Source organism: Ammospiza nelsoni, chromosome 17 (assembly GCF_027579445.1).
Source record: "Ammospiza nelsoni isolate bAmmNel1 chromosome 17, bAmmNel1.pri, whole genome shotgun sequence".
Classification (NCBI taxonomy): Eukaryota; Metazoa; Chordata; class Aves; order Passeriformes; family Passerellidae; genus Ammospiza; species Ammospiza nelsoni.
This window is the reverse complement of record NC_080649.1, coordinates 4,294,138-4,314,073: the sequence shown is the minus strand read 5'-3', so window position 1 is coordinate 4,314,073 and position 19,936 is coordinate 4,294,138. Positions and strand designations below refer to the sequence as shown.

Genomic DNA, 19,936 nt, shown 5'->3' with positions numbered 1-19,936 from the left:
TGGGCCTGTGATCAGAGAATGCACAAACAGAACTAAAGAGTAACCCATGATACCCTGGGGCAGCAGTGAGCAAGGTGAGCCCATGCTGAGTTTCATCTTCCCCCAAAGAAAAGCCTTTGACAGGGCTGAGCTGGTGGGCTCCAGCCCAGGATATTTTTCCACATTTCTTGTACTTGTGCTGGTGGAAATGAACCACTCATGTTTATTGCTGCTCCAGTGGGGAATAACCAAAGCAGCAGAGGGGGCTCAAGAGGTTCAAACTCACTAGGCACAGGAGAACATCTCCCACACTGTTGTGTCCCATGGCTGCTCCAGCACCTCCTGTCCCAGGCACATCCCCACTGCAGCCACCAGCCCATCCTCACACCCCCTCTGGGACAAAACACAGATCAGTGACCAGGAACAGTGGTTTTAAATTGTTTATTTTTAAAACATGAAACCCAAGCTGAATAGAAACCACAGATATTACATTTAGGTTTTTTTGTTTAGTATTTGCAAACCAAAAAGTTACAGTAAAAAATAGCTACGTTACAATCAAGAGAACTACAGAATTAAAAGTAAAGATACAAAAATGGGCTCAATCCTCTTTAATCTTCACAATTTAAAAACATTTTGGGTAAGTGCAGGAACACTTGAAAGAAACTAGCAGGTCCGAAGTTTAAAAAAAATTATATATATTTATATATTATATATGTATATAAAGTGGTATGATATACAACCATTATGGTTAAGAAGAAAAAAAAAAAAAAAAAAACGAAACAGAGAAGTTACAAAAAGGCCAGGTACATGTTCACCATTAGGTTTCTGTGCACAGTGTCCAAGAAAATAAACTTCCCTCTGAATGATGTGAATAAAACTCATGGGGCCTCCCATTACCAAGGGACCTGAGGCACACGACGTGACAGCTGGGCAGCTGCACCCAGGGCAGAGGACAATGGAAGAAATGAGGCTTTTCTGGGACTCCAGCAGCCTCCTGGGAAGAGGCCACTGCAGAAGTCTTGGTGTGAGATTAGAGGAGGAACAGGAAGGAAGGAGTTGGGAATTGCATAGTGAGGAGCAATGTGGTATCAAATATGCAGAGCACCTAAGAGCTTCATGCTACAGTTATCCTCTTTAGGAAAGGAGCATTTTGAACTTTCTGGTTGTACATCAATTTATGTTCCACTTGGTTCATGCAGCCACAGGGGCTGGGTGAGCACCTGGGAGCTCCAGGCCAGCAGTGACCGATCCCTCACGTCCCAGCTGGGCAGCACACTCACCATCACAGCTTGGCAGAGATCCCACACCCCCTGAGACAGAACAAACCACCTGTCAGCCAGCTAGGAACTGCTGTAAAACATCCCACATTCTGCTGGGCTGCCTAGGGAAGCCATCCACAGCACACACACAATTTCTGGCTGTGGTGAAAGGAGGTGCAGACCAAGCCTTGTCTCTGTCTCAAGGCTTGAGATCTGCTCCTCAGCACCTCCCTGGAGGGCTTTGGGCTTTTCCCCTCCCACCCAGAGGTGTTCACTGGTATTTGCTGGGCTGGGGGAGACAACTCCAAAGGCAGCTCCTCTCCTGAGCTCAGGGGAAACCCACCAACCCCATCTCCTCTGGAACTGGGGGGTGGCAGGGACCAACCAGCCAAGACACCTCTCTCTTCTTCAAAGGGCTCAGAATGGTATTTCAGTGGCTGCTGGGAGGGAGAGAGAGAAGGGGGCACCAGGAGTGAAGCCTGGGCTTGCTCCCACAGGTACCTGGACCTTGCTCTGGGGGCACCCACCCACTCCTGCCTCCCACCCTCTGCAGCACCCACACCTCTCGTGAGCAATGGCTGAGCAGCTCCCTGAGAAACGCTTGAACTCTCAGAAAGGCCAAACTTTTCATGTGGTTTCAGGGAACTGCTGTGGAAATCCTGACTTAGGATCACTTAAAACCCCATGCACTGTGTCCCCCTCAAAGCACTCCAATGAACATCCCTTGCATCTTGGCTGAGATGACTGTACACGGAAAATCAACACCTATCAAATGAAGAAAATTAAAAAGGACAGGAGGGGAAGGGAGCACTCCAGCCTTCACATTTGGGTACATGGATGCACGCTAAAAATCTTAGCTTGAACCCTTTTATCAGCACACAAAATGAACTCAGTTTAATAATACATACAGGATACAAACACTACAGTTATAATTCCCAAGACAGCACAAGAAATTCACAGCCAAGTCTTGATTTGATTTCCTTTACAATTACAATGCAGTCTTGAACACTGGACACAAGAGTCCAACATGCTATTTACATTTCACATTGTGGAGATGTTTGTGTGCTTGGAAGAGTTCTCAGTTCCAAAAAGAAAGTGTCATTCACACATGATGATGCAGTGGAAATAAACCAAGCCAACCAGACAAGCCAATGACCACATTTGTGCTTCTGAAAAGGTAACATGAAGTGTCTTCACCGACGCAGTCACCTTCAACCGGACAAGCTGCCATCCACTCTGCAGTCAGCGAGGTGTCCAGAGGCCAATCTCAGCTCCTCCAACTTCTGGACCCTTTTTCTAGCAACCAGCAACACGAGAAATGTCCAACAAGGTCAGCTAGGACACACCAAGTGATATGGCCTCGGTGTTTTGTCACATTAAAAACAGAGAGACACGATGGAAGAGAGAGAAGTCTCTACAGCTTTACCACCTGCAGCTTGAAGAGTTTGGACTCCCTCAACCATGAATGCCATCCAGAACAGATGAGTCTTTGCCAGATAGCACCTGCTGTTCACCCTAGAGGGAGGCACAGAGTCTGGGAGATCTTGGCTTTTCAAAGTCCCCTCCTCAGACTGAATGTGACCATATGGATGAGACTGATTATGTCGCAGCCATAAGAATAGGCAAAGGCCATCTGTTCTTCAGCAGATCCATTCAGACCAGCCTGCAGAAATGCCACACTGTTGCTCAAGGTTCCAGTAAAACAAAAAAAAAGGAAATAAACCCAAAAAAGTAATAATAATAATAATAAACCAAAAGAAACTAATTTGTCTGTGTTTCCTATCCAGCGCTCTGCACAGCATGCAGCGGGGCAGCAGAGTTCCAGGATGCTTTACAAAAGTGCAATATCCATGTCAAGTAAAGGAAGTGCTGGCTGGACACAGGTACACTGCTCACACCGCAGTCACGTTGTGCTGGCCCCCAGAGAGCAAAATGTTATCTCCGTAACATTCTTTCCAGTTATATGTTGAAGTCACAGAGCACGTATCTCCACAGCTGTGCCTTGCTGCGAGCCCCAAACACTGTCAGAAGTTGTTCTGGGTGTTGGAAGTGGCTGTGCCAGACCTTGGAAGGAAGCAGGTCAAGGTGGCTGCTCTGTTGGATGCTGCAAACAAAGGCTCACTCCTGTTCCTGTGTGGCACAGGCAATGCCACGGTGACAACTCAGACCCAGCCCAAAGCGCAGTCACACGCAGGTTCAGGGTGCATTCTGTGCACACAGAAGTTGGTACACAGAAGCTCTTTTTTTCCACAGGGTTCCCCACACCCTCCAGCCTCCAAAACATTTGCCTTCCACCAGTAGGACTGGGCCACAGATTTCAGGGCAGCTCCCCTAAAATTGATAATGTGAGTGGCAATCGGAGCACATCCTTGCATGGAGGGATGATGGCAGAACAACTCAGTCTTAGTAAGGATTATATGGCTCTTGGTTATTTCTTCAGAGTGAGGGAAAGGTTGGGGTTCCCCCAGAGAACAGTTGGGTGCTTGGGGCCCTGCAAGATCACCTCACCACACCCTGCACACCCACAGCTCCTGGTAGGCTCCAAGACAGGATGGAAACCCTGGGGCTCGTGAGCCAGTGTCCCTCCATACCACCTGTGACCAGGCTTCCCTGCCCTTGTTATTTGATAAAACAGAGGTAATGTTTCAGTGTGAAGCCCATCCAATGTGTCTGAAAGGGCATACTCAGTCCTGAGCAAGAACATCCTGCTTCCAGAGATTTATGGTGAAGTGTGAAGTTTATTCCAAACCCTTCTCCTCCTGTCTGTGTGGTGATGCCTCCTCCCTGTCTCTCACTCCTTCCAATGGTAACAGCTGGCCTTGCAGTTTAGTAGTGGTTTCTATCTTAAGAGGAGTCTCCAAGCTTGCTGTGCCACAGAGCTGGTGGCATTTCCCAGCAGATCCCTCCAGCCTGTTTAGCTGCCTGCCAGGAGCAGTTCCCACCTCACTGCAAGAAGGCAACTGACTTGAGTAAAGGCAGGTTGGTAATTCTGTGCCCCAAGCTGCAAAGGTGGGGTAAACAAACATCAGTCAGAACATCACTGAGGTGACAATGAACTGCCTCTGCCAACAGCTCCACTCCAGTTTGAGAGATGCTTCCCACTCAATTTCCTCTGCCAGTGATTTAATAAAACGCTCAGCAGCTCTGCTAAGATGCCCCTACTAAGAGGTAAAAAGACAAAAAGGAACATTATAATTACCCAAGTGAAAGGGCAGTAGTTGACAGCACCTCCCAAGAGGCAGTCTCCTCTTCCAGCAGGAAGCTGCCAGTGCCCTTTGGAGCACTGCTCTGCAGTGGGACGTACAGCACCAGTGAAGGATGTTGCCCTCTGCAGGCACCCAGCTGCCCCTTTGCAAGCCTTGTTCTGCCTCATGTCTAGAAAATGCCTTACATGTGCATTAGTATGGTCAGATAGTGGTTAGCAATGTGCCTTGGAAAACTAAACAAAATAGAATCAAATATAAATCTGTTCTGACAGTCACAATGTTGTCGAGGGTTTTGGACTCTAAACACAGAAGATACACTGACAATCTGGTGAGTTTGTTAGGAATGAGGCTCCAAAAACCTCCTTCAATGCCATTTCAGCAACCCTGTGCTGTAGATTATGGTTTATAAAAAAGGAAAAAAAGAAAGTCCAGCAGAGTTCACAGGTCATTCCCACGTGGAGAGCTTCCATTTGCTATAAATCCATTGGTGCTTCCAGTTTCTCTTGCTTTTGCAAGCTGACTGTCCCATAAGATCTAGCATCGGAGAGCCAAAACTCTTTAGTGCAAAAATACCTCCCATGAAGTCTTAAAAGTCTTTCCCTGGAAAAATTTGGCACCAAGTGAGTGGCTGGCTCCTGTTTGATCTGTGTCAGCCTGGGAAAGGCAGCACCCAGAATGCCATCTGCAAATACCTGGGCTTCCCTGGTGGAGCAGAGTCAGCTCCAGAGCAGTGGACAGGGAGATGACTGTGCTGGGCCCCTCTGCTCCTCCTCAAGAATCCACATATAGATATAGATGGGGAAAAAAAGGCATTTTCTTAATGGACTCAAAAAAAAAAAAGTTAACCAGGGTAGTGAAATGGTTTGCTCTTCTGGAGCAAATTCCAGTGGATATGCAGTGACACCCTGAGGCAGGAGCTCCCTCCTCCCTCACCAGAGGATTCCCACCAGGTCCTGTGCTGTGCATCCCCAGCATTCCCTCGTTGCACACCAGCCACAGGCACCCAGAGCTGCTTCTTCAGTGTCTGGCAGGCTGCTGGTCCCACTGCAGAGGTGAAGAAGATCTACCACCATCTTTCACCAAGTCCCTCTTGGAACAGAAGGGGGAAGGAGGGGGCAGAAGATTTTCACCCCCTGTTCCTGCCAGGCTGCTCTGGTGAGCTGCCCATGGGCTGGGGCCCAGGTTCCTGCCCAGGTGCTGTCAGCTGCTGGCCAGCACACATTTGCTCTCTTGTACTACAGGGTGAAGGCTTAAATTCAAAAGGAGCTTCCACTCAGTGGCCAGGTACCAGGCTGGAAGGGCTGTCTGGGCTGGAGAAACAGAAGGAGCTGCACTAGATTTTGGGCAGAACAGCAGGATTGTTCTACAAGGACAGCACAGGGGCACAGCAGTTGGCACATTGTTGGGTCTGACTGCACGTGTGGGTTTTGTTTTTTGTTTTTGTTGCTGTTTTTTTTTGCTTTTTGCTTTTGCTTTTTCATTTTAATGCACACTGCCAGCATCTGGACGAGGTTGGTTGGTGGCGAGGTATTTGGCTCTCATGCTGGAGGTGTACTGGAGAAAGAAAAGACAAGACAAAACAAAACAAAACAAACAAACAGAAAGTTAAGTCAGAATGACTAATGTCACGATGGAACCACAGATTTCTACCACTTCTCAGCATAACATGGTGTGTGTTTACAGCAAGCATCTCAAGGAGCTGCTGACTCAGTCTTTAAGAGGAAAGTTTCACAAGTCACTGCACAGTTCACTCTGAGTAACATTCTGCTGCAGGGGTGCTGGTGATTTATCCAAGCTCTCTAGAGAACGAAATCCAACAGTCACTAAGTCAAAACATGACATATGTTGCTTGAGAGAAGAGAGGGAGATGGGAATGATGCAGATGTAAAAACCCACCCCACACTTTCGTCCTCTCTTAGTGATGTTACTGCTTTCAACCATGCCAGAAAAGGAGGTTGAAAAGAAAATGGGTGCTCACTGCATCTTCACATTGCATTTTACAGCAATGAGGGCGTCAGAAGACTGCATGTGCCACGGATGGGCAGCTTGAAAGAAAAGTGAGGAATAAATGATTTATGCCCAAGAAAGAACAGACCCTATCAGGCTGGGAACAGGCTGCCATCAAACAGGATGATATCAGCAAGTTATCAGGTGGGTGACAGCCCACTGTGGCTTGGGATCCAAACTGTGCACTGTGCAGCAGCAGATGAGGCTCCAGCGTGGGGGTGAGAAGAGCAAGTCACAAAGATGAAGGTTGGTTTGATTTGGAGGTGGTGGTGCTGTTCTCATTCTCCTTTTTATTCTAAGCAAGGTAACCCAAAACAGCTCCCAGAAGCTTCTGAGGTAACATGTGTCATTCAGCTCTGACTAATGAGCTGGAAAACACGTGAATAAAATCCAGCAGCAAGAACAGAACTTTGCCTCTTTATGCCAATGTGTTTGATACCTTCTGGGTTCTGCTACCACAATATTAACAACCAAGCAATGAGGACAGACATTTCATTCCTCTTTTTATACCCTCTGGAGCCTGAATAATTCTATAATATCCACAGCTCACTTCCCAAGAGTGCTCTTCAGCATTCTGACTTTTTATCACCTCTTAAACCAAACCACATAAAATAGCCAGTTAAGCTGGCAGAGACAACTGAAAGGCAGTTCCACACCAGGAGGTGTGATTTATCTTGCCCACTGGGAAAGAACATTATGAGGCATCTTTAGGCTCTCAAAAGCTCAGCTGTCCACAGGGGTTTTCAGAGAATTAACAGTATTTTATCAGTTTTCCTTCAAAGACTGACCTGGCTTGAACCTCTGCACAATAGAAGAGAGAAACTGCTCCTCTGGCACAGCTGATCCCAGCAGCACAAGATGAAGACACCTGTGGCTTACTTGCACACTCAGCTTTTTGTGTCTTCCATAATTGGAAAACTTTTTTTCAGAACACGGATCTTAATATAAAACTCTGGCCCAGAAATGGCATCTATATTTAGAAGACAAAGGGTACATCTGTTCTTTCTAAGATGTATTTTTTGTCAGTGAGAGGGCAAAAGATAGAAAATAGCAAGCTGAGCTACTTTGAGGGCAATAATCTATACAGTTTATTAAATGTGATTACTGTTTCAGAAATAAAGTTTAGGGTGTTATTAATACATAGGAGAATAACCCAACAGGCTCAGAGAGGTTTAGAAGTCAAAGAACTTTCTCACAGAGTAAGTAGGGCACATTTCAGGTGGTGGAATGCTGAAATTACCAGCCTAGCCTCATGATAAGAAGAGGGCCTTAGAAGGAAAAATCCATTTGAGTGCTCATTTTCCATTTGCATTCTCTGTAGTGACATGTGATAGGAGATGAGTATGAACAGAGAACTTTTCCAGGTGCTAAAGTTGTGTAAGAAGTATTTAGAAAAAAAAAATCTCAGATAATGGAAGGTTATTGTGCATCTTTCTGGACTAGTAGTTGGGTTCAGCACACAACATGCAATATAAACTTTCTTGAAAGCATTAAAATCAAGAGGACCACTTGATGAATTGCATTTCAAAGATTTACAAAGTACACCTATCATGGTGGGAGAAGTTGAAAAGAATTCCCTCCTTCCTCCAAAAAGAAAAGACCCCACAGTTGTTTAAGTGTCACTAACACAAAGTAACCAGGAACACAAGATCTGGAGAGTCAAGCACAGAGTATTTTACATTCAAACCTACCTGCAAATCCACCACAAGGAACAAAACAAGACTCAGAGTAGTCAGAGTTAGGGCTGATGTTCTCTCCTTAACTGAGGATTTTTGCACCTTTGTACCTCTTCCCTGTTCAGTTACTCTAAGTGTTAACTGTATTTTTAATGACCATGGGAGGTGTGACAGAGCTGGCAGCAGAGAGCAGCACTCCCCTGTGCACTTCTCACAGCACAGCTCTGTCAGAGTGCCCTGGGTCAGCCTCAGCATCACCCTCCAGGCACCACTGCCCTCTCCACATGCTGAGTCCTTCCTCAAGTCCTTCTCTGCATCCTCTGCTGGGAAGCAGAGGAAAGATGCTGTGGAACACACAGGTCCCAACAGCTGGACAGGCCAGCAGATGAAGATGTATCAGCAGACACTTGGCACTTTTGGATATGAAACCAAACTATATTATCCAGGGTTAAAGTAATTAAGTCTTTAGTTGTTTTTTAAAAAATCACTATGTCTTTAACTCCTTTAAAAAGTGATTCTAAAGACAGAAAGCAAATCACTATGTCTTTAACTCCTTTAAAAAGTGATTCTAAGCACTTGAGCACAATTCAGACCAAGGAGGGCTTGGACTCCACAGCTGTCAGGTTCACAGTTGCATTTAGTTTCCTTTAAAGAGGAGCTTTCATAGAAGGTTAAAGAACATGCACAATTCAGTCATTCTTCCAGCACGCTCACTGGAAGTACCCATGTGCCTACACACCCTCATTTACCCTTTCCAAAACAGCACAGAGGACAAGTTGCACCCCATACCTCCACCTCACTGTCAGCTTCCCCAGGAAGGGCACCTGAAAGAGTTCTTGTTCCCATTCCTGCTCTCAGTCACTTACCAGCCAGCTCCAACAAACACAGCTGATTGCACACAGGGTTATTTTTGTATTTCTCCAAAGAAAATAAAAGTCTCTGCTTCACATTCAGCCTTGTTGAGGATATAAATTTTCATAGGTGTGGTTTGCCAGCACATGTTATTTAGGCACTTAACACACATAGCCTGGGCACAAAGGAATTATTGGCTGCAAAAAACCCCTAATTTTAAGGAATAATCAGTTAGTTTTAGAGGCCATGAATTCTACTGACTCCTGTGAAATCCATGAGTACTTCACAGCTAACTAAGCTATGCTGAAAGATCACTTACCATATGAAACCATATGAAACCATGACTGAGTACAAACCATTTACTATTTGTGGTTAAAAACCCACGTGAATTTCTCTTGAGCTACCCTGACTTTGATTTCCTGCCAGAGCTGTTCAGGTAATGCAATAAAGACCAAAGCTTCTGGATTCAAGTTCAGAAAGGTTGATCTCAAACAGCCAGAGCACAGTAAACACAGAGAGGGTTTGGTGTTATTATGTATGGGAGGTACAAGATGCAGGGAAACAGCTAATTCTAGCCAGTGGGTTCTGAATTCAAAGGGACTTAAGTCTTTCAAGTCAAAAGAACAGAGCTTCTATTGGTTTTGTTTGTTTTTAAAGCCCTGGAAAGAATGCAGTGCCTTTTCCATAGCCCTTCAGCCAGCCACATGAAGCTCGGGTGGGACCATAGATAAACAGGAGACAGTGCAGACTGGGATCAGGTCATGCTCCAGCCCAGGGATTTCAAGTCTAGAATGAAGGCCCTAGAATTTCCCCACCCTCACCAATATTTTATTTCATGGAACAGATCCATCTAACATTGCTACAATACCACCTACAGGAACAGCAAAGCAGAAAACCCCACCACAAGCTGAGTCCCAGGAGCAGTCTTAGCAAGACTTAAGACTGGAGAAAGCTGTGAGCCTTTCAAGGGTACTGGCACCATGCTTCAGACAAGGTTGTTTGCATTCATGCACCATGGCAGAGGCATCAGGACACCCCATCCAGCCCCTCCCCAGGCAGGCAGGCAGAGAGCAAGGAGCAGCAGGGATGCAGACCAAGCACCAAGAGAACAGAAAGGAATCCATTGCAAGGCTGAGAGAAGTGCCAAGAAGAAGAGAAGAAGAAGAAGCAGAGAAGAAGGAACAGCAGCAGCTTTATGGATATGTATTTCTGGGAAGAGAATGCAAGATATGACAGCCAAAAGCAAAGGGCTCCCTGTTCCCACTGGAACCAGCACCTTCCAGGCAATGTGTAGTTCCCTTGAAGGAGCACTGTCCTTCAGACCATCTGAGTTGTCTGGTAGTCCTAATCATACCCTGTATTTAAGCAAGCTAATAACCCCCCCAAAATGCAGAGTACCTCCTCTTTCCTTGTCATGAGGGAGCAAACATTGGCTGTCTTGGAGAGCACCAGCAACTGCAGCCCATGGGGAATGCAGACAGTGAAATGGCACTAGGAGGGCCCTGCTCACAGAGTCTGTGGGACATGGATGGCATGATTTGGACACACACAGAACAAACAAAACAGTAAAGGTTTTGAAACAGAATGAAACAGATCTTAGTGATTATTATCTGGACCCTTAAGAAAGGTTTTTTCTAAAAAATTGCTCCTTTTTGACCTTAAATGTAAGGATAAAAGGAAAAGCTGCCCACAGATCTGACAGGCAATTAAGTAACTCTTCAGGACAGTTGAAAATTAAAAACCCTACAAATGAGCTACAAGCTTGTGGCAGGTTGGTATTGATGGTTTTGGGTGTTATGGCTACTAAGGACAAGCAGAACAGCAGCAGGGCTCAAGGAGAGCCAAAAGCTGAATTAAGACAACCATTCCTGACTGAAGTTCTGCTAGATTGGTTCTCTTTACTCCTAGAGAATGCCTTCTTGTGATGGGAGAACTTCTGTGCTGCTTTTGAAGTGCAAGGTTATTCCTACATTTGAGCAGCACTCAGCACTTGGTGTTCAAGCTGTTCTGAGGTGTGGAATCCAAGCTGAAGCTGCTGTGAGGTGGCTTTTGTGAGGCATGGGCACCTGCAACCCTCACAAGGCGCACCAGAAGCCTCCAGAAGGTCGATACTGCTCCTTGAGTCTGCACCAGAGCCAAAATCGGATTTTCACTTTCACCCTTGGCAGGAGGGGATGGGGTGGGAGGTGCAGAGGGAAGGAATGTGAAGAAATAAAAGGCACTGGCCTGGGATAAAGAGTGCAGGGATGAGGGGAGCGGTTGGGAGTGGAGAGGGGGTTGAGCAGGGGGACCTTGGGTGCAGTACCTGTTCCATCTGCGGGCGCTGTTACCAGTATGTCCGAGCACTGTCCGAGGGCTTAAGCTGCCAGCTCATATGGCTGCTACTGTCCATGGCAGCCAAATACAACTGTGATGACGCAAGAAAGAGAGAGAAAAAGAGAGTGCAGCCTCAACGTGCATGAAAAACACAGTGCAAGCAAGTGAAACCCTGGTGTGTGCCAGCGACAAGGTGGGCTCTAGCACCCTAAGGGGATATCCCTGTGGCAAGAAGGAGAAATCAGAAGGAATGAGAGAAGGAAAAACACAAACAAACGAACAAAAAGCCAGGAAAAGTAACGGACAAACAATGCAGCAGGATCATCACATCTTAGTTGTCACCATCTGTTCACAGAAAGCTAAATGGAATAGGTCAGCTCTGTCTGCCCACTGGACATAACCTACTTGGATGGTTATCTCCCTCTCCTCCCTCCCAAAAAGAGGCAGGGATCTGTGCATTGGTATTCCCTTTTTATCTCTCTCCTCCCACAATTTGCTATGAAAAGTTACCATTCCTTCTGCCTCAGTACAGTCTCAGCCACCTGCTATGGAGAGCTGCAAATACAAAAATCCCAGAAAAGCCTTTCCCTGTTGCCTGTCAGTATGAGAATAGAAAGCATTTTTCTTCTCTCCACTGCCTGTCTACTACATCCCTCCAGGAAACACATTCAGCCCATAGCCTGGTTCCTCCTCTCATTTGGGGAGAAACAAGGAGTTTCTACAGGTGCAGTGCTGCTCTCTCATCCTCCCCAGCTCCTGCACTTCCCCACTGCCCACACTGATGGCTGCCAACTCAAGTTATTCTGAAGAAAAAAAACCCTTTATCTACTCCCAAACCCCAAGACTCAGATTCCCACTCAGGGCATTGACACAAACAGCTACTGAAGAACCAGGGAATGCCTTGCCTCACTCCAGCCCCGTGGAAGGGGATTTGCTTTCTCTGAAGCAGAAGAGCTGTAGGGCAAGGGGAAGCAGGACATGGAAGGAACATGTGCCCTGGCAGGAGCAGAGGGACAGTGCCCTTCTGGCAGTGCAGCACGTCAGGGACTGTGCTGAGAGCGGATAACGCGACCAGAGCTCGCGATCGGAGCACGGGGCAGGAAACCTCTTTGGGAAGGGTGGAAGAGGTCTGGCCAAGGACAGAGACAAGGATCAACTCTGCACACTTCCACTTCCTCTACAGCAAGACGAACTGGTCCTCTCGAAGTGAAACCATGAATGGGATGCCCTCATTTCCACCACAATTCCTACTCCTTCATCCACCAACCTCCTCTTCCTCCCCTTCCCATCAGTTTGAACCAGGCACCACAGAGTGTGTTTTCTTTACCTACACCTGAAGACTGGTTGGTCATTAGGCATTTTACTACTCATCCTCTGTAATCACACCACCAAGTTAGTGAGCACTGGGATGGCATGTTCTCCAGGTTCTGCTGTAAATCAGGTTTACAGGATCCAGTGAAGGAGGGCAAGATTCATTTAGCTCTTACCCAGCCATGAAGACAAGCCCATGTTTTATCCAGCATATAGAAATGGCTATCAGGCCACTCCAAATACCAAAACCTTCCATGAAAGTTTCTTTTTTTCCTCCATAGGAAATTAAATACAAAAATAGATTTCAAAGAAAGTAAAACAGTTGTGAAAGAAAGATTTAAAAAAAAAATCTCAACAAAAAAATAATACAGGTTTCATCCTACCATCTCTTTAGGGCAGATTAAGGAGAGAGGTTCAGCAATAACTCTGAATTTACAATTTGAACAAGTTTCTTTTTAAACTTGAGGAACCAATGGCACAGATAGCAAGTACACTGCATGCAAGTGAATCATCCTGCTGAAGTCACCCATCAAGATACTCATGCACTTCAGTGGTGGCAGGACTGGGCCCATAGGATTACCAGCATTAATTGACTGAGTTTTATTTAGTCTTTTCTTGTGCAATGCCCAAAGCAGCATAGCAGGGTTTTATTCTCCATGGCAGGTGAGACACAGCTTGTCTATTCAAGCTGCTGCCATTTATGGGCCAGATCCTGTATTTGGCTGCACAATCAGCTGCCTTGGGAGTACACAGGAGTGGCAAATGTGTATTCCCCAAAGCTGCTGAAGCAGAGAAGAGCAGTAAAGAGAGACTTACTGAGGGAGGTGGGGACTCCCGGCCAATGAGCGGGGTATTCTCGCAACGGGGGTTCTGGAAATTTGCATTCTGGCTCCTAGGAAAGGAAGACACACATGGTAACGGGGCACTTGCCATGCTTCTCTGGGGAGGGTCTCTGGTGGGGACACAGGGCAGAGCATCCTCACCCCCAGAACTACTGTGTCAGGTCAGTCTCCTTCAAAACTTTTCTTACAGGCCAGATGGATCCCCTTTTTCAGATAAGGGCATAAAGCTATCATAATTTTCCTCAGATTGAGCACTATTTTTACATTCTTACTCAGAAGGGCCCACAATGAATCACATCAAGTGATTTAAAAATAGGGCCTTGTGAAAATCTGCCTCCCTGCAGCACCAGAACTGCCAAGTGGCAGAAATGGAGATAAAATGAGGACAACGTCTAAGGGGATAAACAAAATGATGTGGCAGCCCAAAAAAAGATGGGCCCTGATGGTAGTCCAAATGTAATCAGGGTTAGGCACTTCTGGAGAAAGCTCTGAAGATCCCACCTGGACTAGGTAGCTCCAAACTACAACGCATGTCAGAGGTGCCTGCAAATACTACAGAAAGAGAGAGACCACAGGTTTTTTCTTGGCTCTCAGTATTTTAGGAGGCTTCTGGCAAGAGTGCTCTGTATGAAGAATTAAGTCTTCTGGTGATCAGAATCACTGTGTAATAAGAAGCCCAGACAACACCTTCCCACTTCTTTTCTTTAGACATTTTCCTGAGTCCTGGAGCACAAAGCTGTTCACATTTTGGAGCATGCTGTCTAACCAAACTCCTCCTAGTGCAGCACTATTCCCTTCTCCCATTAGATGCCAATCAGAAAACAAAATCCTTCAAAGATGCCAATCAGAAAACAAAATCCTTCACTGCTTTTTACCTCTAGGTCAGAAGTGCAGCACTGGAGCCAACAGGGATGAGGAGGGAGCCCTGTGGAGAGGCTTCCCTGGCATACTCACATGTACTCCGTGACGGGAGCATTGCTGACTGTGTGTGCTGCTGCAGGGATGCTGGTCTCACTGCCATAACTACTGCCACAGCTGTACAGGCTGGGCATGTGCACTCTGTACAGATTATCGTGTGTCTGCCTGCTCCCTTGAGCAGTTGATTCTTCTTCCCCATCATCATCTGAGCCTCTGCAAGAAGGAGAAAAAGTTCCTCCTAGAACCCTACAGTGACCCCACGTGTGGGGTTTGCAGGAAACCATGGCAATCCTAGGAGCCTCCCAGTCATCTTCCACATCCTCCACGCTGGTGCCCGTTTGGGATGGCTCAGGGTGGCAGCGTGAAGCACAGCCCACAGCACAGTGACTCAGCCCTCCCACTGATCCCATCTGGAGGTGCACACTGCGTGATCCCCTCCAGCCTCCCTGCAGGCTCCTCAGCATGGCTCTGCAGCTGCCCAGCTGTACAACCAGAGGATGGGTACACATCCCATAATGTACAGTGCTAAAAAACCCCACAGACAACAAAGAGGAGAGGCAGTGGGGATGTAGTGCCATGCACCCCACAGAAACATCCTTCAAAACTGCAATCTGTGTCCTTCCATTTCCTGTAGACAGGTCCAAAGAGCTCTAAAGGATAAACCTCTGTAGACTTCTCTCAAGTCCCATTCTGGTGGCAAAGGGTCTGCTTCAGCTTCTAGCAAAACCACAGAAGTCTTTACAGAGACTAAGTTGCAAAATTTGTGTCTAAAGGCTTTATCTTCTCAAAAATGCCAGGATCTAAATCAATGGAGAGCAGAACTGTTTGCCAGCTGGTTCCCTCTGCCTTCCCATTCTCTTGCCCTTCCTACATAATACACACTGCTATTTCAACTCCCTAATTAGGGGGTGGAGCACCATGGTCTGAAATATATTTAATCTGTTCTTAAAGCTAGTGAAAGGTTCTCCACAGCATGGCCATCACCAGAACCTCCAAACATCACCTGCAGCTTCTGCACCACACGGTGGCACTGAAGATCGAGGGATTGCAGCCTGCACAGTCCCTCACAGGCAATAAACCACGACATCCTCCACTTCCCAGAGGGAGCCTGGGGCACCAACGGTGCTCCATGGAATGCAGAGGGAGCCCCTCAGCTCACAGCAGCAGCCTGAGCCTGCTGGGGCTGGCAGGGCAGGGGCCCACAGGGGAGGCAGCACAGGAGATGCCACCAAACCTTTCTCCTTCCAACAGCCTGCTCTTTGTGGTAAGGGCTCTGCAGCTGTGAAAAAGGTGAGGACACAGCCATAGTCTCAGGGGCTGTTCTGACATCTCCTAAAGCCACTTCTGTGGCTGGGCCAGCTCTGGCTCCCTGCTGTTGTTCAGGGCCTTCTGTTTTTCCACAAAAATCAGGACCACAGAAGAGAGTTTGCTGCAGCCTCTTGCTGTTCTGCAAGAGTAGAAAACTCAATGGCATTTTAACAGCTGCCTGTGGTGCAGCAGCCAGCCAGTAAAGCAAAGGTTTGCTAAAGACTTACTGATTAATCTGGTTATCATCATTAATACCAGCTCCAATTTGCAATGCCTCACCTGCCCATGTTGTTGACAAAGAAACAGTTCCTGGTTTCTGTCATCTATGCAAGTCAGTCACCTCAGCATGAGCAAAGCTACAAAGGCAAGTGTAAACTGCTTCTTATTCCAATTCTCTTCCCCACAGTAGAACAAATGCCTCAAGACAATGTAAGAGAGTAAGAATTTTATATAGAGAGCAATAGTTCAAGCATTACCTCTATGTTACAGCTATAATCATTCATCTGACTTGACTCACAGTCCTGCAGTGTACTGAATGCTCTGCACACAGAGTATTCCAGTGCAATAAGGTTCAGATGTTAGTATCAACCACAGCCAGAGCAAAACACAACCTTTCTTTTTCTGTTAGACCTCTGCTTATAAAGCCTCATCCCTCTCACCCCTGGGATCATGTGGGAATGAGCTCCATATGCTCATGGGCCCAAATCCAGCAGCCAGGCTTCACTGGGAAAGAGCTCCACAGTGCTACAGGATCTCAACCCTCTCTGTACCTCTTCTGCTGCCAAGTGTGTGGGACGCTGCAGACAATGGAGCTGAACATGAGGGCTGTGACAAAGGAGAAGAGAACCAGGTAGATGAGGCCTTCCACTCCATCATAGCAGAATCCTGTCAGAGCCTGGATGTAATCCTGCAGAGGCAAAGGAGCAGAGTTTCTGGATCACTGCAGAGTTACCATTGAGCTCTTACTCAAAAGCCCTTCTCCAGATTACACTCTCTGAAACAACTTAGAGACATCACACTCCCTTTTCTAGAGCATATTTCTATTTTAATTTCAGGGACTCAAGTGTTTTTCATAAATGATCCAACCCTTGCTTCCCCTCACAAAGACCAGCTTGGATTTAGACATAGAAATATTTTCAACCGCCCACAGTAAGACTTTAAGAGGAGGAAAAATAAACAGCCAAGGCAAACTTATCCACCCAACTGAAGATATAATATTTTTCATTAAGCCTTTCAACTCCCTCACAGTGTCCCATGCCCAAGAACAGAACCATGAACTGTGTCTCTGCCTTTAGAGGGGCAGTGAGGACAACAGCAAGGCTGTGCTACACTGCTCTGAGGCACTGCACTCCATGGCAAAGGCAAAAAGTTATTTGTTATACTCAAAAAACCTGAAAGCCTCTATGGCTGCAGCTTGTAGATGCGTGAAGGCATGTTATTTACCTTCCTGTGTTGAACTTTAAACTCAAAGCTAGCTTGATCCAAATTCTCATTCCCCTTTCTGCTATTATCAATAAGTGAAAAGTTGTAAACTTCTACCAGAGTTTTGGAACTCCAAACTAACACAGGCTCTACACTCCCTTTGCTCTTCCTTAGCTCAAGCCCAGCTACCCAAACTCACCAAATGCAGACTCCTACAGTCTACCAAAGCTGTCAGCTGCTGCAAGTTGATCTCTGTGGAGTTCAAAACCTCCTGGATCCGAGTAAGATACTCCTGTAATCAACACACCAGTGATTAGTGCAAGGGAATGCTCAGCAGGAGCTGATCCTGGGCTCTGTACAAAGCTGAGGGAAGCCCCAAAGGCCAGGGAGAGCAAACCTGAGGAGTTACCTTGGAGGTGGGGTGCTCTTTGCTTGCTGACCTCATCAGCTCCAACACATCGTCCTGCATTTCCACCAGAGCCTTGTGACTTCCTGACAGCTTCTATTCAACACAAAACATGCAATGTTTCAGCAGCTCAGGCACATGGACCAATAGATCTCCTGGGAAAAGACTGAAATCCTATTTCCCAAATACTGAAGCATCATCTGTATGAATGGTACTGGTTAAAGATGTCCCAGCTGACATGAGTGCAGCTGCAACAGGGTTAAGTTTGACCTTTAGCAAACTGGAAGAAGTACAGACAGAGAGAAGAGGAGAAGGGAAGAGCCAAAAGGAAAAAAAAAATCCAAAAAACACAAACCCACAAACAAAGAACAAAATACATATACAAAAAATGTACACACAGCTGGGGCTGGCTCTAGGACAGAAGGGAATGAGAAAGAAAAGACACAAAGCACTCAATTTCTCACCACAGAACACAGCTGGATTTTTTCACTAAATCAGATGGATGAAAAACACATAACGTTAACAGTGGAAATTGTTTGTTTTAGGGTGCAGCCTTCACATCCCTTTAAAGCACCATGAGAATTTCACATGCAATAGCATGTCAGGGAGTACACAGAGCAACCAGAAATGCAACAGATGGCAGAGGTGCATCAAACCACAGCCCCAAGTGTTCTTACCCCACCCTTTAAAATAGAGGAAGACAAGATTTCTTAAAAATCCTAAATATAAACGGGGAAGCAGCTGGTGTCTGCCAAATGGTGGGTGGTGTGGGCTTGTTCTGGCCTCTGATGCACAAAGTTTGGAATGGGCCCAGGTGCTCTTCTTCTGCCCCCACACAAAAGAATAATGACTCACATTTATACTTTAGGATAAATCCCTTGGATGTTCAAAGGTTTGTAAGAGGCATCTGTGGAAAACACTCGTTCACCCACAGAAGCAACTGCATTTTGGGAGTGGAGTGTTGGCACTGTTTAACCCAAAAGAACCTTAAAGAAGAGATTCAAAGCAGGAATGACAGTTTCCCAACCTGGCATTAATTGTGGTGCTGCTCTTTAGACAAGTGCCTGGCAAACAGAGGTACCACCAAAAAAGCCATGGCTCTCACCACATTACACACAGGCCCTTCTAAGGGGTGTCCTGATCTGAAGCTGTGCAGGTGGTGATGATGAAGTTGGAAAAAACTCCTCCCTAAATCACAGTGCCACCTCCTGCACAGCTGGGAAGCAGCTGCCAAAGCTTTACCAGCAGCCAGAGCACTCCCTAAAGCAAACACCCTGTACCTGGCTGCATGCTGCACCTGAGCACTTCCCCTGCACCCTGCAGGGTGAGGAGAGGCAGGGCTGGAAGGAGTTGGGGTGCTCACACTCACCTGCTGGAAGGGGTTGGGGTAGCCAGCACTACAGGTCATGTAATAGCGGAGAGTCTCTGGAAGACACAAGAGGAGAAAGGCCAGAAACATCACCCCAGCTCCACTCAAAGTGAGATGGAACACAGAGAAAGTTTTGTTCAGCAGTTGGCACTATCCATCACATAAACCCAAGACAAGACATCAGTCTAGGGCAAGTTCAACTACAGTACATTGAGACATACTCATAAACTCCAGATAAGATTGTTACTGTGCTCTGCTAACAACATCATTTGTTTCCAGCCTTGAAGACACAGCTGTGTTCCTCTTCATTCAAACCAGCCTGGTGCCCTCATGAGCCCTCTACAACATTACATCACCTGCCAGCACACACAAATTGCAAATGCCAGGCTTCCCCCTGCCATCCTCAATAATGTTATCAAGAAAGGAAGCTCTGAAAGACTTGATCATCAAAAAACCTTTAGATTATTCCTCAAACATTTACAGTTCCTCTTCAGATGAATATGAGCATGCCAGCTCAGCAAAGTCAAGGGTGATGTTGGCATGGTAAAGACTACAAAAGCCCTAAAACACACAAACCCTCTGCATCCCCCCCTCCACCAGCATCCTTTCCTCTGTTCTTTTTATTCTTCTGTCTGTGCCTTTCAGTAATGCATATTCCAGGCTGCACAGCTATTCTGATGATTCCCAACTCAGAAATCAGTAAAAGGCACAACCAGAAACAAGCAGGGCTGTGAAGGAAGCAGACCTGCCTGCATCCTGCCTCTGCCATGCTTGCCATCAATATTTCATGCACCTTTGGGCAAGGCAGCCTGCTGGAGAGGAGTGCTCCAGCACAGCCTGTCAGCCCCTGTGTGCTGGCAATGCAAGCTGACAGCTGTTATTTATAATTCATCAGCCTGCTCTGGGGCAGCTCTGCCAGCTGCTCCATCCCCCTCCCACTGACTCTTTCTTTGGACAGCTCACACCTCCCCAGCCAAGCCTCTAAACAGCAATTAGCAAATTGTGGGCAGACAGGAGGGCAGCAAGAGCTGCTTTGTGCCTCTCTTTGGGCACGCCACACAAGTG

General features: G+C 46.7%; 1 protein-coding gene across 1 annotated transcript in view; it reads right to left on the bottom strand.

Annotated features, from left to right (window-relative positions):
• Positions 1-405: 405 nt before the first annotated feature.
• TTYH3 (tweety family member 3) overlaps positions 406-19,936 on the bottom strand; it is a 75,338-nt gene continuing 55,807 nt past the window's right edge. Inside the window, exons 8-14 of the mRNA XM_059484022.1 lie at positions 18,872-18,927; positions 17,506-17,598; positions 17,296-17,388; positions 16,445-16,581; positions 14,403-14,579; positions 13,423-13,498; positions 406-5,998 (exon numbers count right to left, since the gene is read on the bottom strand). Of these exons, the coding sequence (XP_059340005.1) occupies positions 5,927-5,998; positions 13,423-13,498; positions 14,403-14,579; positions 16,445-16,581; positions 17,296-17,388; positions 17,506-17,598; positions 18,872-18,927 (704 nt within the window). The 3' untranslated portion in view covers positions 406-5,926. The remainder of the gene's footprint in view (positions 5,999-13,422; positions 13,499-14,402; positions 14,580-16,444; positions 16,582-17,295; positions 17,389-17,505; positions 17,599-18,871; positions 18,928-19,936) is intronic.